Source organism: Mizuhopecten yessoensis, unplaced genomic scaffold (assembly GCF_002113885.1).
Source record: "Mizuhopecten yessoensis strain PY_sf001 unplaced genomic scaffold, ASM211388v2 scaffold3555, whole genome shotgun sequence".
Taxonomy (NCBI): domain Eukaryota; kingdom Metazoa; phylum Mollusca; class Bivalvia; order Pectinida; family Pectinidae; genus Mizuhopecten; species Mizuhopecten yessoensis.
In genome coordinates, this window is record NW_018405103.1 from 445,688 (window position 1) to 469,972 (window position 24,285).

General features: G+C 37.1%; 2 protein-coding genes across 3 annotated transcripts in view; one reads left to right on the top strand and one right to left on the bottom strand.

Moving 5' to 3' along the window:
- On the top strand, window positions 1-21,332 carry LOC110447654 (mesoderm-specific transcript protein-like). Its single transcript, XM_021493499.1, has 12 exons — window positions 1-46; window positions 2,716-2,879; window positions 4,234-4,313; window positions 5,035-5,112; window positions 11,325-11,455; window positions 13,965-14,020; window positions 14,455-14,495; window positions 15,110-15,180; window positions 16,452-16,547; window positions 17,337-17,413; window positions 18,924-18,984; window positions 19,818-21,332. The coding sequence occupies exons 2-12, from the start codon at window positions 2,729-2,731 to the stop codon at window positions 19,939-19,941; spliced, it is 966 nt and encodes a 321-aa protein (XP_021349174.1). The 5' UTR covers window positions 1-46; window positions 2,716-2,728; the 3' UTR covers window positions 19,942-21,332.
- Window positions 20,733-24,285, bottom strand: part of LOC110447653 — a 29,192-nt gene continuing 25,639 nt past the window's right edge. For both annotated transcript variants that reach the window (XM_021493496.1, XM_021493498.1), the window contains exon 9: window positions 20,733-24,285. In XM_021493496.1, coding sequence (XP_021349171.1) covers window positions 23,846-24,285 — 440 coding nt within the window. In that variant the 3' untranslated portion in view covers window positions 20,733-23,845.

A 24,285-nucleotide genomic window follows, 5' to 3' on the forward strand; every position in this document is an offset into this window, starting at 1 on the left:
GGTTTGTGGGATATATTTACATTCGACACACGTGCTTGATGTTTTGGTAAGTGTCAGAAGTCAGCTCCTGGTCAACAGGGTTGGATAGATTACATGTAGCTCATAAATACAGTGTACAATAGCTGATTAGCGTCACTTAATTATTTTTGTGCGCAATATATCCATCATAGTAATGACAATTGCTCATTTGTTATACAAACATGTTCTGTACTGTTGATCTTTGATCAGTCGTTCTAGATTTTGTACTTTCTGTCCCCTTTCTGTTTAGCTGTTTCCTGTAACATATTGGAAAAAAATAGGGAAGGTAGGTAACACGTGTTATTTTTAACCGTTGTTTTATGTGGTTTATATAGGAGAGTGATCTTGACTTTAACAGTGCTTTTTTGAAAATTGACCACTACACATCCCTGGCACAAACATTTGAATTAGAGTAGGTAGCTAGGTTACGTTACAGGAAACACCAACTATTTTTTGTTTGGCCTTCTCAGTTCTTGTCGACACAGCGATACTCAATTTCTAAAATGTATATCTGCAACTGGATTTGCATGCTTATACTGACTTTTTGACACTTTATTCAGTGACTTTATATGTATCTGATGTAAAATGCATGTGTCTCAGATCGAGTTGTTTGTTTTATATGTAGAGAGAAAAAAGCTGAGGGGGAGGGGTGTATAGTGCATGTATGCTGGACACACAAAACATCATGATGTGTTGATACTTCTAATATATACACATCATAATTTATGTTTTCTGTTTGTCAAGCACCTATTGGGGGTAGGGACAGGGGTAGGCCGAGTTTCCTCTGTCCCTGACACTATATAGGCTTAAACATTTTAATAATAATAATTATTCGAGGTTCTTATATACCACTTTATCACAACCTAGTTCCTACATCGTCTCAAAGCGGTTCACAAATTATTATCCGTAATTATAGGGCCTTAATTTGCAACATGCAGCCGATAGCTTTCTCAATTTCCTGGGGAGCATGTAGCCATTTCACCGCTCACAACTAGCACCAAGAATGCAAGCACTGCCCAGTAATTATAAAGTATCTTGTTCAAAGATACAACACAGTGCCATGACTTGACTTGAACCCGCAACCCTTCAGTCACAAGCCTGGCGTCCTACCACTAGACTACTGTGCCTCCATGTCACATACATTTTGAAAGATATATATATGTACACCAGACATCTATCTGTCTAAATGTTTATGTCTGGTACAAGTCAGGGCCAGAGGAAACATAGGATAGGACAAGGGTTGTTTCACTCCTTTGTGAAGTGGGATATGAACTTCATTGGGGATTCTTTTATTTTTTTCTGAATGTCAATTAAATACAATGTAGTAATACATGTAGTTGATTTCAAAAAGATAAAAAGTAAATTACATAAATTTTACTATGCTACTTTAGCTGTTGGCCATCCTCACAATGTCGAAGAGAAGATATAGATATATTTTGGGAAGAAGTGTTACTAAGCTTTTTTAATCTCTGTCCACTGGAGTGTAGGAAGCATTTAATTTGTGTGAGAATGGAACATCATTTACATATAAGAATTGAGCAGTGAGCTTATTTAGGAATATGGTTAAGAAAAATTTTCAGAATTAAGGCAAAGGTACATTGAAAATACTTACTAATTTCACCCTGGTAGATACTAGCCACTCTCTGCCAACCTGGCCAGGGAGGATTTCCCATTATCTCAGTCTGTAAAGTTCGCAAAAATAAAATAAAACCTCTGTTACAAATATAATGACACCATATTAAAAAGATGCACTTTCTATCGATATCATTAGTTTCAATGTCTCTGCTAGGAATCAAACCCAGAACCACTGGCTTAGTCGGGTGCTCTATCCATGGAGCTAAAGTGAATTGGTTAAAAGGAGCTAGCTATAGTAAACCAGGGTTAATTATCATGTTGATGATCTAATTATATACTTGTATATTTACATAGTTATCTATATAAATCATCACAAATTATAAAACCAAACTCTAGGAATACTGACGAAAATTCAGTTAAAGTGTGAAGCTATGGAACAAAAAGAAAACAAATATTGGCGGCTAAAAGTAGGATCTGAAAAGTGTAACTGTCTGACATCAAATATGTTAGCATTATTTAGAGTCAGAAATAGCTACAGCAAGTACTATAGTGATTAAAAGAGATAATCTGCATCGGACAATGATGTTGTAACAGGACGGGAAGAATGCAACATTGAGACCAGGAATGGATTGGAACCATTAAGGAATCTCTAACATAATGAGACAGTCATACTGAGTTACGTGGCCACCAGTGATCATTCCATTCCAGATCCACCATATCCTTAGTCCTTTATCTATTTCTTTGCCATGAATTATTGTTGATATATAGCTCAATTGACTTAAGTCCATCTTGATTTTGCAAAACTTGTAAACAGAAAGACATGTATGCATCAATGAAAATATATTGAAGTTCTTAAAACCTGTGTCAGGAAAATATCTGAATTCTAAGACTGAAAATCTGTGTCCTTTATAGTTTTGTAAAACCAAGGCAGATTATAATTTATCAATAAGACACAGAAAGTGAAGAAAAAATCCTGGTACAGGTTAAGATGACAGGTTACTACCAGACTGAGGTATAAAGGGGGAAATGCAGCAGCCCAGACTAGCTAGGACTCAAACTGAAACCTCCAAAATGGTGACTGACTTAGTCCAATTTATAATGATTTAAAATGTTTCATTGTAGGTGTTGATATAGGATGGGTTGGCCTCTGTATACAGCGTGTGTGACGGTGTTGTTAGCTGTGGTATTGATGGTACTTCCTAACCCACCACTGACAGATCGCGCCAGGTTATGGAAGGATAGAGGCAGTTTCTTCAAATTTGGCAACCATGATATATTCTATATAGGTATATTATAAATGAGTACCCGTATTGATACCTACCTTGCTATATATGTTAAACTGTTACATTCTTGCTTTTTATTCTCTGTATTAAAGTATTCTTAGAATTTTTCCTATTGGATCAATTTAATACAGACATTTAATCCTTATATTACATATACACATACCTAGCTAGCCAAACCAATATATCCAGTAAACTAGTGTGGGTATCATACTTTAAACATCACTGTTCCTTGAGCAGGGTTGATAAGCATGTGACGATGTTATAGAGAAATCTGGTGATCTGAAATCAAATTTTATCAACATCAATTCTGGGACTGAATTATGACTATAAAGGCAGTGAAATGCCATATAGTTATTATAAGTGATGTAAATAATCATGATGATATGCTATGAATTATGATAATTTCATGCCAGAAAATTTACGAACGAGGCAATTCAGTTCTGTCTACACTATAATGATATATATAACCCATACAAATGAAGCAGCAGGATATCCGAGATTGTTTGTAAACCTTTTATTCTGGTTAGTAAGTTATGGATTGTGTACAGGTTTGTGTGCACAACCAAGGAAACTTTCATATGTGACATTTTGATGAATAGTACGGCATGTACTCTGTCACTATCATCAGAAATATGGCAGAATAAATATATTACACTTAAGTGTAAAATACATGTGTTGTCAATAAAATTTCCATTTACTTGGCTGAACTATGAATGAATGTACACTTAAATGTTACAAATATGTGTTTTGATGATCAAATCAATTAAGCTATGTTTTTTTGATACCTTGAGTTGTCATAGATGTGAACGAGTCCATGAGCCCCCTCATCTCGATTCAGAACTGGCCTTCTATGGCATATACAGATGACTGCTTTTATCAGCCACTTGAACAGGTTGCTGTCTTTGTCCAACACTTTGGAGTTATCCCAGTATGATCTGAGGTTGCTAATTTATTGATCTAGGACTCTGCTTCCTTTCTGATAGAGTGAACTTCTTTCTATATTAGATTTCCATATCATTCCAGTGCTCACTTGGTTGGATCTTAAATCAACTATCAAGTTTTACCATATACAATGATTCACTGATCTTGTATCCAATTTTGTACATGCATTCTGCAACGTTTCCTAGTAAGTGTTTTATTTTGAGGATATATGAAGTGTCTTTTTGGGACATGTTGTTATGGCATGGCTGGGATGAATCTCTGGATGGTTCAGTATAATCACTTTATGAAAGGGATGACCACCTGACCTTTCATTTTGTTCAAACAAAGAAGAAGAATATACTAGAAAACGAGTGATCCATCAAAAATGTTTCCATTTTCAACTTTGAAATAAGATGTTCATGTTTTGTTGTTTTAGATGAAAAAGGAAGAAATCCAGACAAGGGAACTGTGTTGATATTCCATGGATTTCCTACTTCAAGCTTCGACTGGTATAAGGTAAATATATAGCAATTACCCTGACTATACACAGATCGGATTAAGGTTACTGGTACATGTAGTTCCAAATAGTCAAGGTTGATCCCATGCAGGCTGATGTATTGTACTATCAGTGTTAGGCAGAGTTAAGTACTTACATGTACATTGTATTACTAGTGTTACATATTGTAGTTATTGTTATATAGTTTCATTTTAATGCTATTATTAGATTGTTACATTGTATTACTGGATTTAAGTACCGTAAATTTGCGGGTATAGTGCGCACTCGGGTATAGTGCGCAGGTACGTTTTTGGGATCAGATTTGATGGGTAAAAAAATGAAAAAAATGTTATCTTCAATCTATCATATATATGACCGACGACTCCAAACAAAACAATTTAAAGGGAGGTAATCCAATATGGCGGACCTGAAACTCGAGAACGATAACCCAAGAATGACTTGTTCCTGCGTATAGTGCGCACCCCCATTTTGACATGATAATATTTATCTAAAAAAGGGGTGCACTGTACGCGCAAATTTACGGTACCTCCTTGTATAATTAGTGTTTGGTAGCTACATAGTATTACCAGTGTTATCCAATGTTTCAATTTAAAGCTGGTTGCTGGCAAAAGTGGCCTGCTATTCATCAGCTTGGAACCAGCTATTATATGTATAGGTCAATATTATATCATGTGAACACTCAACTGGTTTCTGATTGTTGCTAACTTCTTGTTTTAACAGGTGTTGGATGATCTGAAGGATGAGTTTGGTCAAGTTGTGATGTACGATCTCCTGGGCTTCGGGTTCAGTGACAAACCGGTAATGCTTTTATACAGTTGAAGTATGAGCCATATATCTACTCTTTCAATATTGGGTGAGCTGATGTGTGAAGATACCTAGCAACAGGGCAGGGTCAGACTCTATCCACTTCTCACCTGATAGATTACAATAGGGTAGGGTCAGACTCTATCCACTACTCACCTGATAGATTACAACAGGGTAGGGTCAGATTCTATCCACTACTCACCTGATAGATTACAACAGGGTATGGTCAGACTCTATCCACTACTCACCTGATAGATTATGTTACATGGTAAAGTCGGACTCTATCCACGACTCACCTGATAGATTACATCAGGGTAGGGTCAGACTCTATCCACTTCTCGTCTGATAGATTACAACAGGGTAGGGTCAGACTCTATCAACTTCGATACCTAGCAACAGGGCAGGGTCAGACTCTATCCACTTCTATCCTGATAGATTACAATAGGGTAGGGTCAGACTCTATCCACTACTCGCCTGATAGATTACAACAGGGTAGGGTCAGCACTTCTCGCCTGATAGATTACAACAGGGTAGGGTCAGACTCTCTCCACTTCTCACCTGATAGATTACAACAGGGTAGGGTCTGACTCTATCCACTACTCACATGATAGATTACAACAGGGTAGGGTCTGACTCTCTCCACTACTCACATGATAGATTACAACAGGGTAGGGTCTGACTCTATCCACTACTCACATGATAGATTACAACAGGGTAGGGTCTGACTCTCTCCACTACTCACCTGATAGATTACAACAGGGTAGGGGCAGACGCTATCCACTACTCACCTGATAGATTACAACAGGGTAGTGTCAGACTCTATCAACTTCTCGCCTGATAGATTACAACAGGGTAGGGTCAGACTCTCTCCACTTCTCACCTGATAGATTACAACAGGGTAGGGTCTGACTCTCTCCACTACTCACCTGATAGAATACAACAGGGTAGGGTCTGACTCTCTCCACTACTCACATGATAGATTACAACAGGGTAGGGTCAGACTCTATCCACTTCTCGTCTGATAGATTACAACAGGGTAGGGTCAGACTCTATCCACTTCTCGTCTGATAGATTACAACAGGGTAGGGTCAGACTCTATCCACTTCTCGTCTGATAGATTACAACAGGGTAGGGTCAGACGCTATCCACTTCTCGCCTGATAGATTACAACAGGGTAGGGTCAGATTCTATCCACTACTCACCTGATAGATTACAACAGGGTTGGGTCAGACTCTATCCACTACTCACCTGATAGAATACAACAGGGTAGGGTCTGACTCTCTCCACTACTCACCTGATAGAATACAACAGGGTAGGGTCTGACTCTCTCCACTACTCACCTGATAGATTACAACAGGGTAGGGGCAGACGCTATCCACTACTCACCTGATAGATTACAACAGGGTAGGGTCAGATTCTATCCACTTCTCACCCGATAGTTTATGTTACATGGTAGGGTCAGACTCTATCCACTACTCACCTGATAGAATACAACAGGGTAGGGTCTGACTCTCTCCACTACTCACATGATAGATTACAACAGGGAAGGGTCTGACTCTATCCACTACTCACCTGATAGATTACAACAGGGTTGGGTCAGACTCTATCCACTTCTCTCCTGATAGATAACAACAGGGTAGGGTCAGACTCTATATCTGAAGGATGAGTTTGGTCAAGTTGTGATGTACGATCTCCTGGGCTTCGGGTTCAGTGACAAACCGGTAATGCTTTTATACAGTTGAAGTATGAGCCATATATCTACTCTTTCAATATTGGGTGAGCTGATGTGTGAAGATACCTAGCAACAGGGCAGGGTCAGTCTCTATCCACTTCTCGCCTGATAGATTACAACAGGGAAGGGTAAGACTCTATCCACTACTCACCTGATAGATTATGTTACATGGTAAAGTCGGACTCTATCCACGACTCACCTGATAGATTACATCAGGGTAGGGTCAGACTCTATCCACTTCTCGTCTGATAGATTACAACAGGGTAGGGTCAGACTCTCTCCACTTCTCACCTGATAGATTACAACAGGGTAGGGTCAGATTCTATCCACTACTCACCTGATAGATTACAACAGGGTAGGGTCAGACTCTATCAACTTCTCGCCTGATAGATTACAACAGGGTAGGGTCAGATTCTATCCACTTCTCACCCGATAGATTATGTTACATGGTAGGGTCAGACTCTATCCACTTCTCACCTGATAGATTACAACAGGGTAGGGTCAGACTCTATCCACTACTCACATGATAGATTACAACAGGGTAGGGTCAGACTCTATCCACTTCTCACCTGATAGAATACAACAGGGTAGGGTCCAACTCTATCCACTTCTCACCTGATAGATTACAACAGGGTAGGGTCCGACTCTATCCACTTCTCACCTGATAGAATACAACAGGGTAGGGTCAGACTCTATCCAGTACTCACATGATAGATTACAACAGGGTAGGGTCTGACTCTATCCACTACTCACATGATAGATTACAACAGGGTAGGGTCAGACTCTATCAACTTCTCACCTGATAGAATACAACAAGGTAGGGTCAGACTCTATCCAGTACTCACATGATAGATTACAACAGGTTAGGGTCTGACTCTATCCACTACTCACATGATAGATTACATCAGGGTAGGGTCAGACTCTATCCACTTCTCGTCTGATAGATTACAACAGGGTAGGGTCAGACGCTATCCACTACTCACATGATAGATTACATCAGGGTAGGGTCTGGCTCTCTCCACTACTCACATGATAGTTTACAACAGGGTAGGGTCTGCCTCTCTCCACTACTCACATGATGGATTACAACAGGGGAGGGTCTGACTCTTTCCACTACTCACCTGATAGATTAAATCAGGGTAGGGTCTGAATCTCTCCACTACTCACATGATAGATTGCAACAGGGTAGGGTCCGACTCCATCCACTTCTCACCTGATAGAATAAAACAGGGTAGGGTCAGATTCTATCAACTTCTCACCTGATGGATTACAACAGGGTAGGGTCTTACTCTCTCCACTACTCACCTGATAGAATACATCAGGGTAGGGTCAGACTTTATCCACTACTCACCTGATAAATTACAACAGGGTAGGGTCCGGCTCTATCCACTTCTCACCTGATGGATTACAACAGGGTAGGGTCTTACTCTCTCCACTACTCACATGATGGATTACAACAGGGGAGGGTCTGACTCTTTCCACTACTCCCATGATAGATTACAACAGGGTATGGTCAGACTCTATCCACTTCTAAACTAATAGATTACAACAGGGTAGGGGCTGACTCTATCCACTACTCACCCGATAGATTACAACAGGGTAGGGTCTGCCTCTCTCCACTACTCACCTGATCGAATACAACAGGGTAGGGTCAGAGTCTATCCACTTCACACCTGATAGATTTCAACAGGGTAGGGTCTGACTCGATCCACTACTCACCTGATAGATCACATCAGGGTAGGGTCTGACTCTCCTACTCACATGATAGTTTACAACAGGGTAGGGTCTGCCTCTATCCATTACTCACCTGGTAGATTACAACAGGGTAGGGTCAAACTCTATCCACTACTCACCTGATGGATTACAACAGGGTAGGGTCCAACTCTATCCACTTCTCCCCTGATAGATTACAACAGGGTATTTTCAGACGTTATCCACTACTCACATGATAGAATACAACAGGGTAGGGTCAGAGTCTATCCACTTCTCACCTGAGAGATTACAACAGGGTAGGGTCTGCCTCTATCCACTACTCCCCTGATAGATTACATCAGGGTAGGGTCTGACTCTCCTACTCACATGATAGTTTACAACAGGGTAGGGACTGGCTTTTTCCACTCCTCACATGATAGATTACAACAGGGTAGTGTCAGTCTCTATCCACTACTCACCTTATAGATTACAACAGGGTAGGGTCAGCCTCTATCCACTTCTCGTCTGATGGATTACATCAGGGTAGGGTCAGACTCTATCCTCTTCTCACCTGATAGATTACAACAGGTTAGGGTCAGACGCTATCCACTACCAGACTCTATCCACTTCTCACCTAATAGAATACAACAGGGTAGGGTCTTACTCTCTCAACTACTCCCCTGATAGAATACAACAGGGTAGGGTCAGAGTCTATCCACTTCTCACCTGATGGATTACAACAGGGTAGGGGCTGACTCTATCCACTACTCACCGGATAGATTACAACAGGGTAGGGTCTGCCTCTCTCCACTACTCACCTGATAGATTAAATCAGGGTAGGGTCTGAATCTCTCCACTACTCACATGATAGATTGCAACAGGGTAGGGTCCGACTCCATCCACTTCTCACCTGATAGATTAAAACAGGGTAGGGTCAGACTCTACCCACTTCTCGTCTGATAGATTACAACAGGGTAAGGTCAGACTATATCCACTTCTCGCCTGATAGATTACAGCAGGGTAGGGTCTGACTCTATCCGCTACTCACCTGATAGATTACACTGATAGATTACAACAGGGTAGTGTCAGTCTCTATCCACTACTCACCTTATAGATTACAACAGGGTAGGGCCCGACTCTATCCACTTCTCACCTAATAGAATACAACAGGGTAGGGTCTGACCCTATCCCCTACTCACCTGATAGATTACAGATAGATTACATCAGGGTAGGGTCAGACCCTATCCACTACTCACCTGATAGATCACATCAGGGTAGGGTCTGACTCTCCTACTCACATGATAGTTTACAACAGGGTAGGGTCTGCCTCTCTCCACTACTCACCTGATCGAATACAACAGGGTAGGGTCAGAGTCTATCCACTTCTCACCTGAGAGATTACAACAGGGTAGGGTCTGTCTCTATCCACTACTCACCTGATGATAGATTACATCAGGGTAGTGTCAGACTCTATCCACTACTCACCTTATAGAATACAACAGGGTAGGGTCTTACTCTCTCCACTACTCACCTGATAGATCACATCAGGGTAGGGTCTGACTCTCCTACTCACATGATAGTTTACAACAGGGTAGGGTCTGACTATATCCACTACTCACCTGATAGATCACATCAGGGTAGGGTCTGACTCTCTCCACTACTCACATGATAGTTTACAACAGGGTAGGGTCTGACTCTTTCCACTACTCACATGATAGATTACAACAGGGTAGGGTCAGACTCTATCCACTTCTCGCCTGATAGAATACAACAGGGTAGGGTCAGACTCTATCCACTTCTAGCCTGATAGATTACAACAGGGTAGGGTCAGACTCTATCCACTTCTAACCTAATAGATTACAACAGGGTAGGGTCAGACTCTATCCACTACTCACCTGATAGATTACAACAGGGTAGGGTCAGACTCTATGCACTACTCACCTGATAGAATACAACAGGGTAGGGTCTGACTCTCTCCACTACTCACATGATAGATTACATCAGGGTAGGGTCCAACTCTATCCACTACTCACCTGATAGATTACAACAGGGTAGGGTCAGACTCTATCCACTACTCACATGATAGATTACAACAGGGTAGGGTCGGAATCTATCCACTACTCACCTGATAGATTACAACAGGGTAGGGTCAGACTCTATCCACTACTCACCTGATAGATTACAACAGCTCACATGATAGATTACAACAGGGTAGGGTCAGACTCTATCCACTACTCACCTGATGGAATACAACAGGGTAGGGTCTGACTCTCTCCACTACTCACCTGATAGAATACAACAGGGTAGGGTCAGAGACTATCCACTTCTCACCTGATAGATTACAACAGGGTAGGGTCAGACTATCTCCACTTCTCAATTAGTTAGTTTTTTTCACCTTAAACCAGTGAAATAACCAGCCTGGTGCCTTCGATTTTGTCATGACATATTCCAGGGAAGCAGACAATGTATTAAACGAGCATACAGTAATTTATAACCTCTTGAGCTTTGAGGATGTAATAATACAAAATGATGAATCAGACTGTGTTCACTGTTGGATTTTTAAAAGCCAGATCATTTTAATGGTTAAATAGTTTGGCAGTTATATGTGAGACAGATTTGAATTTTGTATTTAAGAAACAAGTTATTTATGTGAATTAAATATAACTAATATGCACTATATAATAAGACTGAATTATAATGAAGCAGAAAACATTAATGTGACTGTTCAACTTTCACAATTTACATTAAAACATTGTAACAGTGATTTAATGTGTTCGGACAGTTGAGTCATGCCTTTACGATTTCGGAACAAACAGACATTGGTGAGGCCTTGCTGCTAAAGCTTGGTGTCACCCAGGCCCATATCCTGTCACATGACTACGGGGACACTGTGGCCCTGGAACTTCTTGCCAGGTAATTACAGGAAACTGACAAGCCCTTTAGAAGAGCAGACAAACAGCTATTATACTATCAGAGACGGGTTGGTACTCAAGACTCTCAACTCCTATAGAGGAGCAGTAGAGTCTATATGTGGGATATGGATAATCTACTAAAGGGTGAAGAATTTGGGTCACAATCGAACTGAGGCTGTGCCTTGGTTCTTACACATAATTTTGCACCCGAGGTTAAAATATCCATATACCTACATAATGATTGACTTTTTCTCTACCACCTCCTAACCAAGTTTGTAGATATAATAAACCGAGTACATGTGTAAATGTCCTTTTGCCAGTTTTATCAAGTACATATCAATTTAATGTGCCTATTTATGTCTCCTCCTGGAATGAAGGGAGACATATTGTATTAGTACTGGTTCTTCTTCTGGTTCTTCTTCTTCTTCTAATCACAACTTGTCCAGGCCATAACTTTTAAACCGTTTAAGATATCTTGATGAAACTTGAGATATGCATGCATCACCCACAGAAGGTGTGCAGTGCACTGGAATTAGGTCACTGTGAACTTCACCTCAAGGTCAAAGGTCAAATAAGTGCAACATTTTCAGTAAATTATTGACCGGCCCGTACATTTTAAACCGTTAAAGATATCTGATCAAACTTGAAGTATACCTGCATCACCCACAAAAAGTTTGCAGTGCACTTGAATTAGGTAATGTGCCCCTCTATATACAGAGTTATGGCCCTTTGTTTATTTTTAATACCGAAGTTTGTCCAGAGTATAAGTTCCATGTTATTTCACCTACATTGACCAAACTTACCATATTCATGTATCTTAGGAAGGCGGAATCTCTCGCACTGAAATCAGGTTTTGTGCCCCACTATATATAGAGTAATGGCCCTTTGGTTTGTTTTTATATCTAAGTTAGTCCATGGCATAACTTCTAAACCATTTAATATATCTTAATCAAACTTAAAGTATACCTGCATCACCCATAGAAGGTGTGTAGTGCACTGGAATTAGGTCACTGTGAACTTCACCTCAAGGTCAAAGGTCAAATAAGTGCAACATTTTCAGTAAATTATTGTCCGGCCCGTAAATTTTAAACCATATTAAAGATATCTTGATCAAACTTGAAGTATACCTGCATCACCCACAGAAGGTTTGCAGTGCAATGGAATTAGGTCTCATGCCCCACTATATACAGAGTTTTTGCCCTTTGTTAAATCACCTGAGCTTTAATTGCTATAGTTTTTATAGGGAAATAACACTTTTGGGTATATTTTGACAACTTTCTATAGGAAATTATTTTTACTTGGTGAGAATTATCCTTGGAGGAAGATGGTTTCAAATGTAAAATTGCGATTCCTACCCCAACCCCTGGGGCCAGGGGGGGACCCCAAAGGGAAAATTAACCAATATTTCAACAATCTTCTTCTCCAGACTTCGAGGTACTACAGTATTTTCTTTGCATGGAAAGAAAGATAATCAGGGGCTTTATTTAAATTGTAAATTTCAGGACCCCCCAAGATATCTGTTCTCCCTTGGGGTGGGGGTTAAGTTTACTATAGGTATATATAGGGAAATAACACTTTTGGGTATCTTTTGACAACTTTCTGTAGGAAATTATTTTCACTTGGTGAGAATTATTCTTGGAGGAAGATGGTTTCAAATTGTAAAATTGGAATTCCTACCCCGACCCCTGGGGCCAGGGTGTGGCCCCAAAGGGAAAATTAACCAATATTTCAAAAATCTTCTTCTCCAGACTCGGAGGTACTACATTCAATTTCAGTGCATAAAAAGAAAGATCATCAGGGGCTTATCCGTTCTCCCTTGGGGAGGGGATAAAGTTTACTACAGTTTATAAAGGAAATAACACTTTTGGGTATATTTTATCCGTTTTCAGCAGAAAATTACTTAAACTTAGTCAGAATTATCTTTGGTGAATGAGGGTATTAAATTGTAAAATTAGGATTCCTGCCCGAACCCCAGGATCTAGGGCAGGGCCTCAAAGGGAACATTTACCGATATTTTCAAATTCTTATCCTTTGATGACATGACAAGTATTGTATTTCACTTAGTTTACATGCTGATTTCCACATCACATCCAAACAAAAAAATAAAGCTACCAGTACCTATGATATAACTCATGTGACCGCTAAGACCCTTGGGCCTCTTGTATATTTTTAATACCGAAGTTTGTCCGGAGCATAAGTTCCATGTTATTTCACCTATGTTGACCAAACTTACCATATTTATGTATGTTGGGAAGGCGGAACTCTCGCACTGAACAGGTTTTTTGCCCCACTATATATATAGAGTAATGGCCAAAATGAAACGTGATATGATTTAATGTATTTGAGTATAATGTGGTTTTTTAGCATGTAATTTTTCATCAATTTAAAATGTCTGATAATTCTTTTCGACAAGCTGGTCATTCAGTAGTTCATTTGAAATGTTTGTATATCACATGTTAATGATTTGACTGTAACTTTAACACCATAATGAAAAACCTGTTTTATTTCAGGCACAACAAAGGTGACGGAAGGATAAATATTCAGTCGCTTTGTCTCTCTAATGGAGGTGTGTAAAGGATTCTTATCTTTAACTCTCTTTTTAATTAATATGTGAAATTGTTATGAATGCTACCATTATTATAAAAGAGACTCAGATAACAGTATAATTAAAGTTTGAGTTCGGAAATGTTTCTTAAAACTGTCATTATCAAATGTAAAATTAACTTTAAACTGAATTGTTAGCTCATAACTGATGTTGATATACAAATAATTTGGACTCATTTGACCTGTTAACTCATACCATGTATGTTAACAAATAAAAACACAAAATTTAAACAAAACAAAAACAGAAAAAAAACATCTATACAATTCACTTTTTGAAATACAGTGTATTACTGATACATGTACGTGATAAATATATATGATGGATAAAGTACACCCTTACTATGTGATTTATTATTTTATGAAACTTTTCAAACTCTGTCTGTTTGCTATTTGTAGGTATATTTCCAGAGACAAACCACCCAATGCCTATACAGTGGGTAAGTAGCACAACATAGATTTGTTTTTGCATCAATAGTTTTATTTGAAACAGTTCATCCATTTTGCCTCTCCTGTTTATGACCAAGTGTACAAAAAATATTTTTTTCAATGATCATGGATGTCTTTTTACCCTTCTTCAGTATCTTACAGTTGCTCTGATCCATATTAGCTCCGTATCTGTTTTACTAGTGAAAAAACAACAAACAATACAACTGAATGATACAACACCTCAAAAAAGTTCTGGTAATCATATACATGCAAAAACTTTCAGCTCCAAACAGCAAGATTACAAAATCATGTAACTGTTTATTTCAGAGGTCTTTGATCTTTACATATAACTATTAATAAGCGTATACATGTATGACATTTTGCAGCACATCACAGCTTACCTGAACTTATAAGTGACTAGTTACGATAACTGAAGCATATACATGTACCCGGGTACTACTGTTTTCGCTGCATTTTAACTTTCTCCTTTGCTTGCCTTCTGCAATGAGGGCAAAATCATCAGGACAGAAGAGATTATTGATATACCATATAAAGAACTTACATGGGAAGTGCATATAATCAACACTGACAATCTTTGTAATTTACTTAAATTTCATACCAACAGATAATGAAGAACTCTGTGGTTGGGCCAGTGATATCAAAACTATTCTACTTCAAATTCATCTTCAAAATGAGGTAAGTATATGTAGTTGTTGGGTTAATTGCTTGAGACCAGATAGCTCAGTAGATAGAGCGTCTCTCTTAAGAGGTTCTGGGTTTGAATCCTGGTAACGGTACATGATAACTATAATTGTATCCTCTGAGACAGTGCAAGTCAGTAAAGCTATTTAACACATTTAGCTTTACTTAGTTAAACAATTTCTTCACAATATAATCAAAAGGCCAAGGATGATGATATTTGGCCAGTAGCATGCAAGGATGAAGGGCTACTAAGTTTGTTCAAATGAATGACCTTGACTGAAATTCATGGTCACAGGGGTCAAATATGTTTAAAACCTTTAAACAAGTTCTTCTGAATAACCAAGAGGCCTAGGGCAATACTATTTGGCAAGTAACATGCCAGGATTAAGGACTACCAAATTTGTTTAAATGAATAACCTTGACTTATATTCAAGGTGACAGGGGTAAAATATGTTGAAAACTGTAATCAGCCTCTTCTTAACAACCAAAAAGCCTAGGATGATATTTGGCCAGTAGCATGCTTAGATGAAGGGCTTCCAAGTTTGCTCAAATGAATGAACTTGATATATTGAAAGTCACAGGGGTCAAATATGTTTGAAAACTTTAAACAACTTCTTCTGAATTACTAAGAAGTCTAGGGTGTTTATATTTGGCCAGCTACATGCATGCTGGGATGAGGGGCTACCAAGTTAGTTCAAATGACTGACCTTGAGTTATATATGTTCAAGGTCAAAGGGGTAAAATATGTTGAAAACTGTAAACTACTTTTCCTTTATAACCAAATGGACCAGTGAGATGATATTTGGTCAGTAGCATGCTGGGATAAAGGATTAGCAACCTATTCCAAATGAATGACCTTGAGTTATATTCAAGGTCACAGGGGTCAAATAGGTTGAAATCTTTAAAGAACTTCTGAATAACCAAAAGAAGCAAGCTGGGATGAAAGGCTATAAAGTCCGTTCAACTTAATATCCTTGTTCGACTTTCAAGGTCACAGGAGTCATATGTTTAAATCTTTTAATTGAAAAAAAAGTATATGACTGATAATTGACTAACCAAGAAAATGAAAGACTTGTGGTCAGATTCCTGGTGTGATTATAATCTGTTAAAATCAAGGTCAAGAGGTACACTTGAGCAATCTGCAATGAACAGAAATCTAGGAGTCCTGGAGATTTAAAAAACGACAGTGAGTCAGCTGATTTGAATACTTTTACAGTCATGTCTTTATATATTGTCTATAAAAATTCCATCTACTTTTTTGAAAGGTTTAGAAATGTATTTGGAGTTCCTCCTTCAGACGAAGAGATGGATGACTTTTTTTCCATAAAACTTCACAAAGATGGAAATCTGGCAGATAGTCGGTGAGAATCTTTTTCAATGATCATTTTGCATGCAGTAAAATACACAATAAAATGACAAAAAAGTAACTATTTTATGCTTGTTATGTTAGTTGAATCAAATAAAGCTAACTAATACTGATTATAGCTAGGTATGTTGGACAAAGAATATGATAACTTATTTTTAACAATGTAGTTTTCAAAATAAGCTTTAAAAGGATTAAGAAAATAATTATCAACCAAGACTACGGTATGATGTGTAGTGGGTAGTTATCATGTTCATGTAACTTTTCAGACACAAGTATTACCAAGTGTTTTGTATCCCTTTGTCAAGATTGGGAGGAATATGTAGTAATGCCCATTTCCCCTTCATTTCTGTGCATTACAACTCAGTTCTTTTGGGACAAACAAACTCAGATTTCATAGTGTTCCATACTGAAAGTACTTGCTTATCATAGCTTTTCAGGTCCGAAGGTCAAAGGTAAACTTCATTGGTACATGAACTATGTTTGTATAAATAGAAAATTGATATTTTTTGTTTTACCAAAGTCATAAGTGGTTGGTCAGGTGGTGCAGTGGAAAGCACACTCACTATTCACCAAGACAGCTAGGGGTCAGTTCTAAGTGGAAAGTTATATTATGAGGTCACCTGTTTTACTAAGTCAGTAATAAACTCTCAAAATATGTCCCAAAATTTAAAGTTTGACCCTGTACATCAAATACTGGTACACTCTGAGAATGAAACATTTGTCTGATGCCATCACATCCTACTGTATCCCACACCTGTTTACCTGATAACCTCATCCTTTACAGCCTCCTCAACTACATCAGTGAGCGGTCTATGTACAGAGATAGGTGGGTAGGTGCCCTGCAGACCACAAGAGTTCGAGGTAAGGGGAAATAATCCAAATAATTGTACAATGCATTCAAATCACACCAGATTATTCTCAGAGAGAGTGGCACAACCATAGATTATTCTCAGAGAGAGTGGCACAACCATTATGCTGCGGACATGGATTAAAACCCAAACATTTAATGAACAGTATAGGGCAGCACTTGTTCCCTCAGGCTGATTGCCAAAAATCCAGGTATAGAGAAATACTCCTATAATTATACAGTACATGGCCACACTATTCCGTCTTTTCGTATTGCAGAGTTATCTGCTCTTGTGAGCAGGTATTGATTGTTACTTCATTTGCTTGTTAGAGTAACATCATCAATTTTTAAGAAAAAGACGTAATTTTCTCACACAAACTAATGACGTAACAATCAATACCTGCTCACAATAGCAGAAAACTCTGCGATAACAAAAGACGGAATAGTCTCCCTCCAACTAATCGCCACGGTTCCAGGTTACAGAGAAATACTCCTTTCGTTAGAATAGTAAGTCTCCCAGGATACACTGGAATGCCATGCAAGTTATTTTCATGTTCAAACTAGAGACTTCCAAATTTAAATTTCTCATTTTACAATTCAGAAAACAAAGATAAATGTCAAAATAAAAATGGAGAGCCTACATTTGATGAGCTGTATATGTGGGTAAATCAGTTGTGTGCCTCGCTCTGAGTATGGATACTGAAGGGTAAACAGGATGATTGGTATCAAATACGTGAACATATTATAAGTAGAGGAATTCCTTTTGTAACACGGTTGTCACCGTCTTAAGTGGTATTTTTTGGCCAACAAATTTGGACTAGCGAGGTTTTATCAGGACCAATGAAGTCCTAATTACTTCAGAACTGAAACTAGTCTGCCAATAAATTTCCCTCGAGCTGGCAATAACTACAATTAATTACATCTGTAGCTGAGCATTCTTGTGGCTGGAATAAAAAATATTAATAAAACACCTTTTATCTGTTTTCAATTCTTTAAAAAAAATATACAAGAAAAAAATCAAAAGCCAATTACATGAAATGAAATAATGTATTCCTCCGATAACATCATCATGAAAAATAAAATCACCATCCTCCTCAATATGATAATAATTAACACAAGGTATACTGGTTAACTTTGTATCACAAGGCAAATCAGGACATAACCATTCTTATTTAAAATGCCATTTCCTAGTTGACACAATTGTGCAATTTTAATGCAATGCGAGTACATTTTGTTTACACATACTGGAATTTAACTTGTCAGTATAATCAAATAAGGTCACTCTTACAGAAAATAGAATTTTGCAATCATCCAATATGATTAAAATTCTACTGGTTTGTGCCCAGAAATATGATTAAAATTAGACTTTATTGTACCCAGTAAATAGGATTAAAATTATACCAGCAAGTAACCAGTAAATATAACAGGTATCCAGTATCATAATTTAACAAACAATCCATATACAATATTTATAACATGTGTCAAGTTTGTGCTTGCTGTAACAGTTGTTATATTACTTTGTAGTTCACATGATTTATGGACCAGCCGATGTGATCAACCCACCAGCCTTCATTCAGTTCTATAAGTAAGTGATCAACACAGGTAACATTGAACGCAAATTATATCACAGTTCTTTTAAGTACATGATCAAGACACAGGTTATATTGAACAGAAATTATAACACAGTTCTATCTATAAGTACGTGATCATGACACAGGTAACATTGAACAGAAGTTATAACACAGTTCTATCTATAAGTGCGTGATCAAGACACAGGTAACATTGAACGCAAATTATTTCAATTGCAATGTAATGATAATGTCGTAATACATCAACATAGGCCTTTCACTCCATAGGAACAAATAGGTCATTCAACTTAGAGATCAATTCATGACATTTTCATGCTGTCTCTCAGTTTTTGCCTTCTGTCTATCTTGCATTACCCTATTACAGTGTTTAACAGTAGCAGTGGGAATACTCTGTGAACATTTACACTTCTTCTGACTTGATGACCAGAGAGTCTATTTATAGGTTAGGTCAGTTTTGAAAACTGCTTTTTACAAAGGATTTGTCATGTACAATTGTTTCGATTAATGCACACCTCCTGCTATTTGACAATTTAAATCCACTTTATTAACCAAATTAATAACCAGTAATTAAAGTACATGGTGTGACAAATACAGTAAAAACATTATCCACAACCATTCAACTACATTTAATTGATTGAATTTCAGTTTCTACAAGATGATAGTCTTACACTACCACATTAAAGAGAAAATTAAAATTTAAAGAAAGTAAAACAGAAGTTCACATAAAAATCTGATGCATATAGTTAGACCATACAAGAACACAAAACAATTTTGTCTAAATTCTGTGTGAAACACAAATTTAATTCAACTGTTATCAATTTTCTTTCAGAAATAATGTTCCAAACCCAAGCATAACAGTGTTGGAGTCGAATGTTGGCCACTATCCCCAATTTGAAGCTCCAAAGGATTTTGCCGTTGCATATAAAACATTTCTAGCTTCACTGAAACATTGAATACAACTCGGGATTGTTGTTATTTAGTGTCACTTTAACATAAGTAACATGGTAAGGTTTGTTACTTTGTAATACTTCAACATTGACAGTAACTTGGTAGTGTTTGTTACTTTGTAACACTTCAACATTGACAGTAACATGGTAAGGTTTGTTACTTTGTAACACTTCAACATTGACAGTAACTTGGTAAGGTTTGTTACACTTCAACATTGACAGTAACTTTAGGATGTTGTTACTTTGTAACACTTTAACATTGACAGTAACTTGGTAAGGTTTGTTACTTTGTAATACTTCAACATTGACAGTAACTTGGTAGTGTTTTTACTTTGTAATACTTCAACATTTACAGTAACTTGGTAGTGTTGTTACTTTGTAATACTTCAACATTGACAGTAACTTGGTAATGTTGTTACTTTGTAATACTTCAACATTGACAGTAACTTGCTAAGGTTTGTTACTTTGTAACACTCTAACATTGACAGTAACTTTAGGATGTTGTTACTTTGTAACACTTCAACATTGACAGTAACTTTAGGATGTTGTTACTTTGTAACACTTCAGCATTGATTGGAATTATCATACATTACACTAAGTATCTAATACTTCTGTATTAAACAGTCAGAAAATAACACTCTTTTATCATTTCATTGCATGAAATGAAATATAATATGGCACTTTAGTTTGTTATTTATGAAACCTACATACAAGTAGTGCACAATTACACTTAACATTATGTTAAAACTCATATTTTATTGCACACATATATATGTATATATATATATATTTAAAAAAAAAAATCAATCTTATTATACTTTGTAGCAAACACTTCCAAAATAAACAAAACAGAGTCATATTTAGTTATTACTTTTTTCTAAAAATTAAATGCCAAGATAAATTACACCAAACCACACAAAAGCGTCAGAAATATTTTAGCACTGCTTAAAAATGTGTATCACAATGTAAAAGAGTAACTAATGTTACATCATTGGTCAATGTTTGACTTATTTAACATTAAAAAGTATGAAGCACAAACATCTGAATTAAATAACAAGTTGTAGAAAGTACATTGCTTTGCTACTATGTATTCAAATTCAAATTCAAATCTCCTATAGCTTACATGAGAAAGACCTTGATACTTTAATGTCTAAGTGTTTATAGTTACTGCCTCTTATTGGCCAATGAGTTACCTCCCCTTATCATGATACTTCTCATCAAACATGCAACAGATTAAAGTAAAAATCACGATATTGATGATTTCATTAATTTATTTTTTCATCATGATTATCCTGTTATTTGTTACTTTTGTAATAAAGAATTTAATTCTTTGTTCTTGTTCACAAATTTTCTTACAATAATGTTAATTAAATTGAAATAAATATTTTTGTAATTAACTTATAATTTTGTCTTTATTGTTTGCTAATTTATTGTGATATAAATAAAACTAATTAACTACATTCAGATACCTGTTGGTACAAGTTCACTTTTTACATATTGGAAACTGTTATACACTAGGAATACCTAGTATGTAACATCTACTGTCATTACTCCTCAATACTCCAGTGGTTATGCTCATTTATGTTCTCTGGACCCCTGGAATATGTCACGACAAAATTGAAGGCTTTGTATGCGTCACCTTACGGATGATACATGTTGGCTAGTCTGATCCTTAAATGAACATCAAAAGAATTGTGTGGCAGATAAATGATGGAATTGGCCGGTGTCATTCCTCTGTAATCTTTCAAGGAGTGATTGGTCAGTTTTTCATACCTTATATCAATCAAATAGCAAACGCAGTGTCTTTAAATTTGTCATGACATATTCCAGGGGTGAAGAGAGCATGAGTGAGTTTAACCCCTGGAATTACAAGGATGCTGTCAGTATTGCCCCAGCAAAAAAGTGGTATTATAAAGGGGTTAAATATGGTAAACCAGGTGGCAGATGAGACATTTTATGAAGCTGTTAAAAGTTATGATCTTGATTTGATTTGCCCATAATGTAAAACTTAGTTCTGCTGCCACATTTGTCCAGCAAAACAGATGGTAGTAGCAAGGAGGAGCTAACAATGCATCTTCATCCCTAAATTAAAATACTCCCACTGAAGATAACTGTATCTCATAACGTGAGTAAGTTGTCACAAGGCTGTATGTGTTACAAAAAATTAAAGATGCTTAATTTTTGCTTTTAAAATTTGAGCAAAAAAATCAATGCTGTCATCCATGATAAATGATTAAACAATTCAAAATTGTATGCACAAGTATAACATATCGTTATCTATGACACCAAATTGATATATATTGTAGTACTTAAAACTCATCAGTTTGTTAACTTATGGACTTCTTTGACAACAAATGAGCAAAATATTAAAGATGAAAAGATTCAGGACAGCTAAATATATTTTATCACACTAATTTGACAAAATATGATTTTTATATATAAAATTATATAATATACTGTAAAAGTGGAAATGTTCTCATTTAAAATTATCACGTTCAGCAAATATGTGCAAACATGTGCACTCCCAAATATTATATGTTTATAGAATATAGATATTTACAAAATAAGAATTTATGACCCATATCGTCAATGCGAAAAAAAATATCAACATCATAATCGCTTTACACAATCACAATGCTAACATTCCCGAAGACAAGAACTTCCATGTTTAAGTAAAACCTATATAAATACTAAAAAAGTCTCATAAGACATAACAACAGTATGGTCCAATATAGGCACTCGATCTGAAGAATGTTATTTACTTAAAATGATATACAAATACATAAGAGGTATAAGATGATAATTGATGTGTCAGACCGACAGTGAAATTTGTCATATTGTCAAGTCAATTTGCTCCTTTATCATTAAAAAAACCAATTTTAAGCATGAAACAATTACATCTACCTTACTTAAGCAAGATGGAGAAAAAATAGTTACTTCTTAATTTACAGTAGAAAATATATGTATTTTTGCATTTAGGTTGATCCCTTGATCGTTATTTTTTCTTGTTGCATATATGTTGAATAATTTCACAATTTCACTAAAGAATGACATAACAAGAACAAAATCACAAACATGTTAAAAAATAGATGTTGAATATATAACATATCTGAGAAAAAAAATTGAAATAATATTTCAAAAAAACAAAAACATATCTGTTATATGTTGCAAACAATATCAAGAAAAACTCTACAAAACCCATACAATGGACAGTCTTTATCTTTGGATACAACTAGGATCCTAAATCTGTTACATATTATTTACATAAGGTAGGAGGACTTTTTCTGTAAACCAGGCCTGGTTTTCGACCGAAAGAGAATCGGAAATTTGTTACACTGTATTGGAGAATACCCGTCCTATAATTCATCAGATACAGAAAACAGGAAACTATTAGAAATATCAACGGGCTAAACCGTATCAATGTTTAGGAGTGAATATATATATTCCCAGTTTTCAAAACTCTTTACACTTCCTTTTTCTTGAAATACACTTCAATACCAGCCCACAAGGTAAGTTACCATCTTTTTGTCTCATCACAGTCTTTAGTAAGTTCAGGTAACAACACCACTACCCGTTGGGCACACATACCATTGATCTACACCTGTGTATCATGCCCTTGCACATTATAAATGTATACGTGTTTGAATTGTTAAAACTACCAGGGCCTGTCAGTTTATGTAGACAGACCGTTTGTCTATTTTTAAATGTATTTTTCCATAATACAGGCTGATTGACCTTAATGCAGGCCTTGAAAGTCCTTGCCAAGGCTCGCCAGAAAGTAACATCGAATCAATAGGTCTGTTCCTTTTTCATAAATGAACAACTCTGGTTCAGCCATCAGAACATGATAAATAAAAGCTGCCACGCTCTTAAGAATTTCAATTTCCACTAGATGATTGCATTAAAAGTCTCAGTCAACATCATCATCCTGTTTGTGCTGATCTGTTCTTACTTCCTGTAGAAACATGGAGCTCTGAGCCATCATGCCTAGGACATTAGTCTTCAGAATCCCCGAATGTATATGAAACTGTTGTTTAACACTTAGTATTGAAGCAAATAAAGAAGTTGTCTGCAGTGAGCTTACAGCTGGCTGTGGTCCTCCTATAAATAAAGGCTGCCTTTCTGCACATGTTTCCGTACCAACCTGGCCTTGACCTTCATGGTCTGCTGCCTCAATCTGTTGTCCAGTTGTGGTACATTGATCTGGCTTCACCGCGTCCCATCGATCGGGTAGTGATGTGTCCTCCCCGCTGGCAGCCAGACTCACCAAATCATCACTGAGGGAGGGGCCTAGGACATCCTCAGCTTCTGACTTCCATGATCGGTTATCTTCTAAGCTTGACAAGTCAC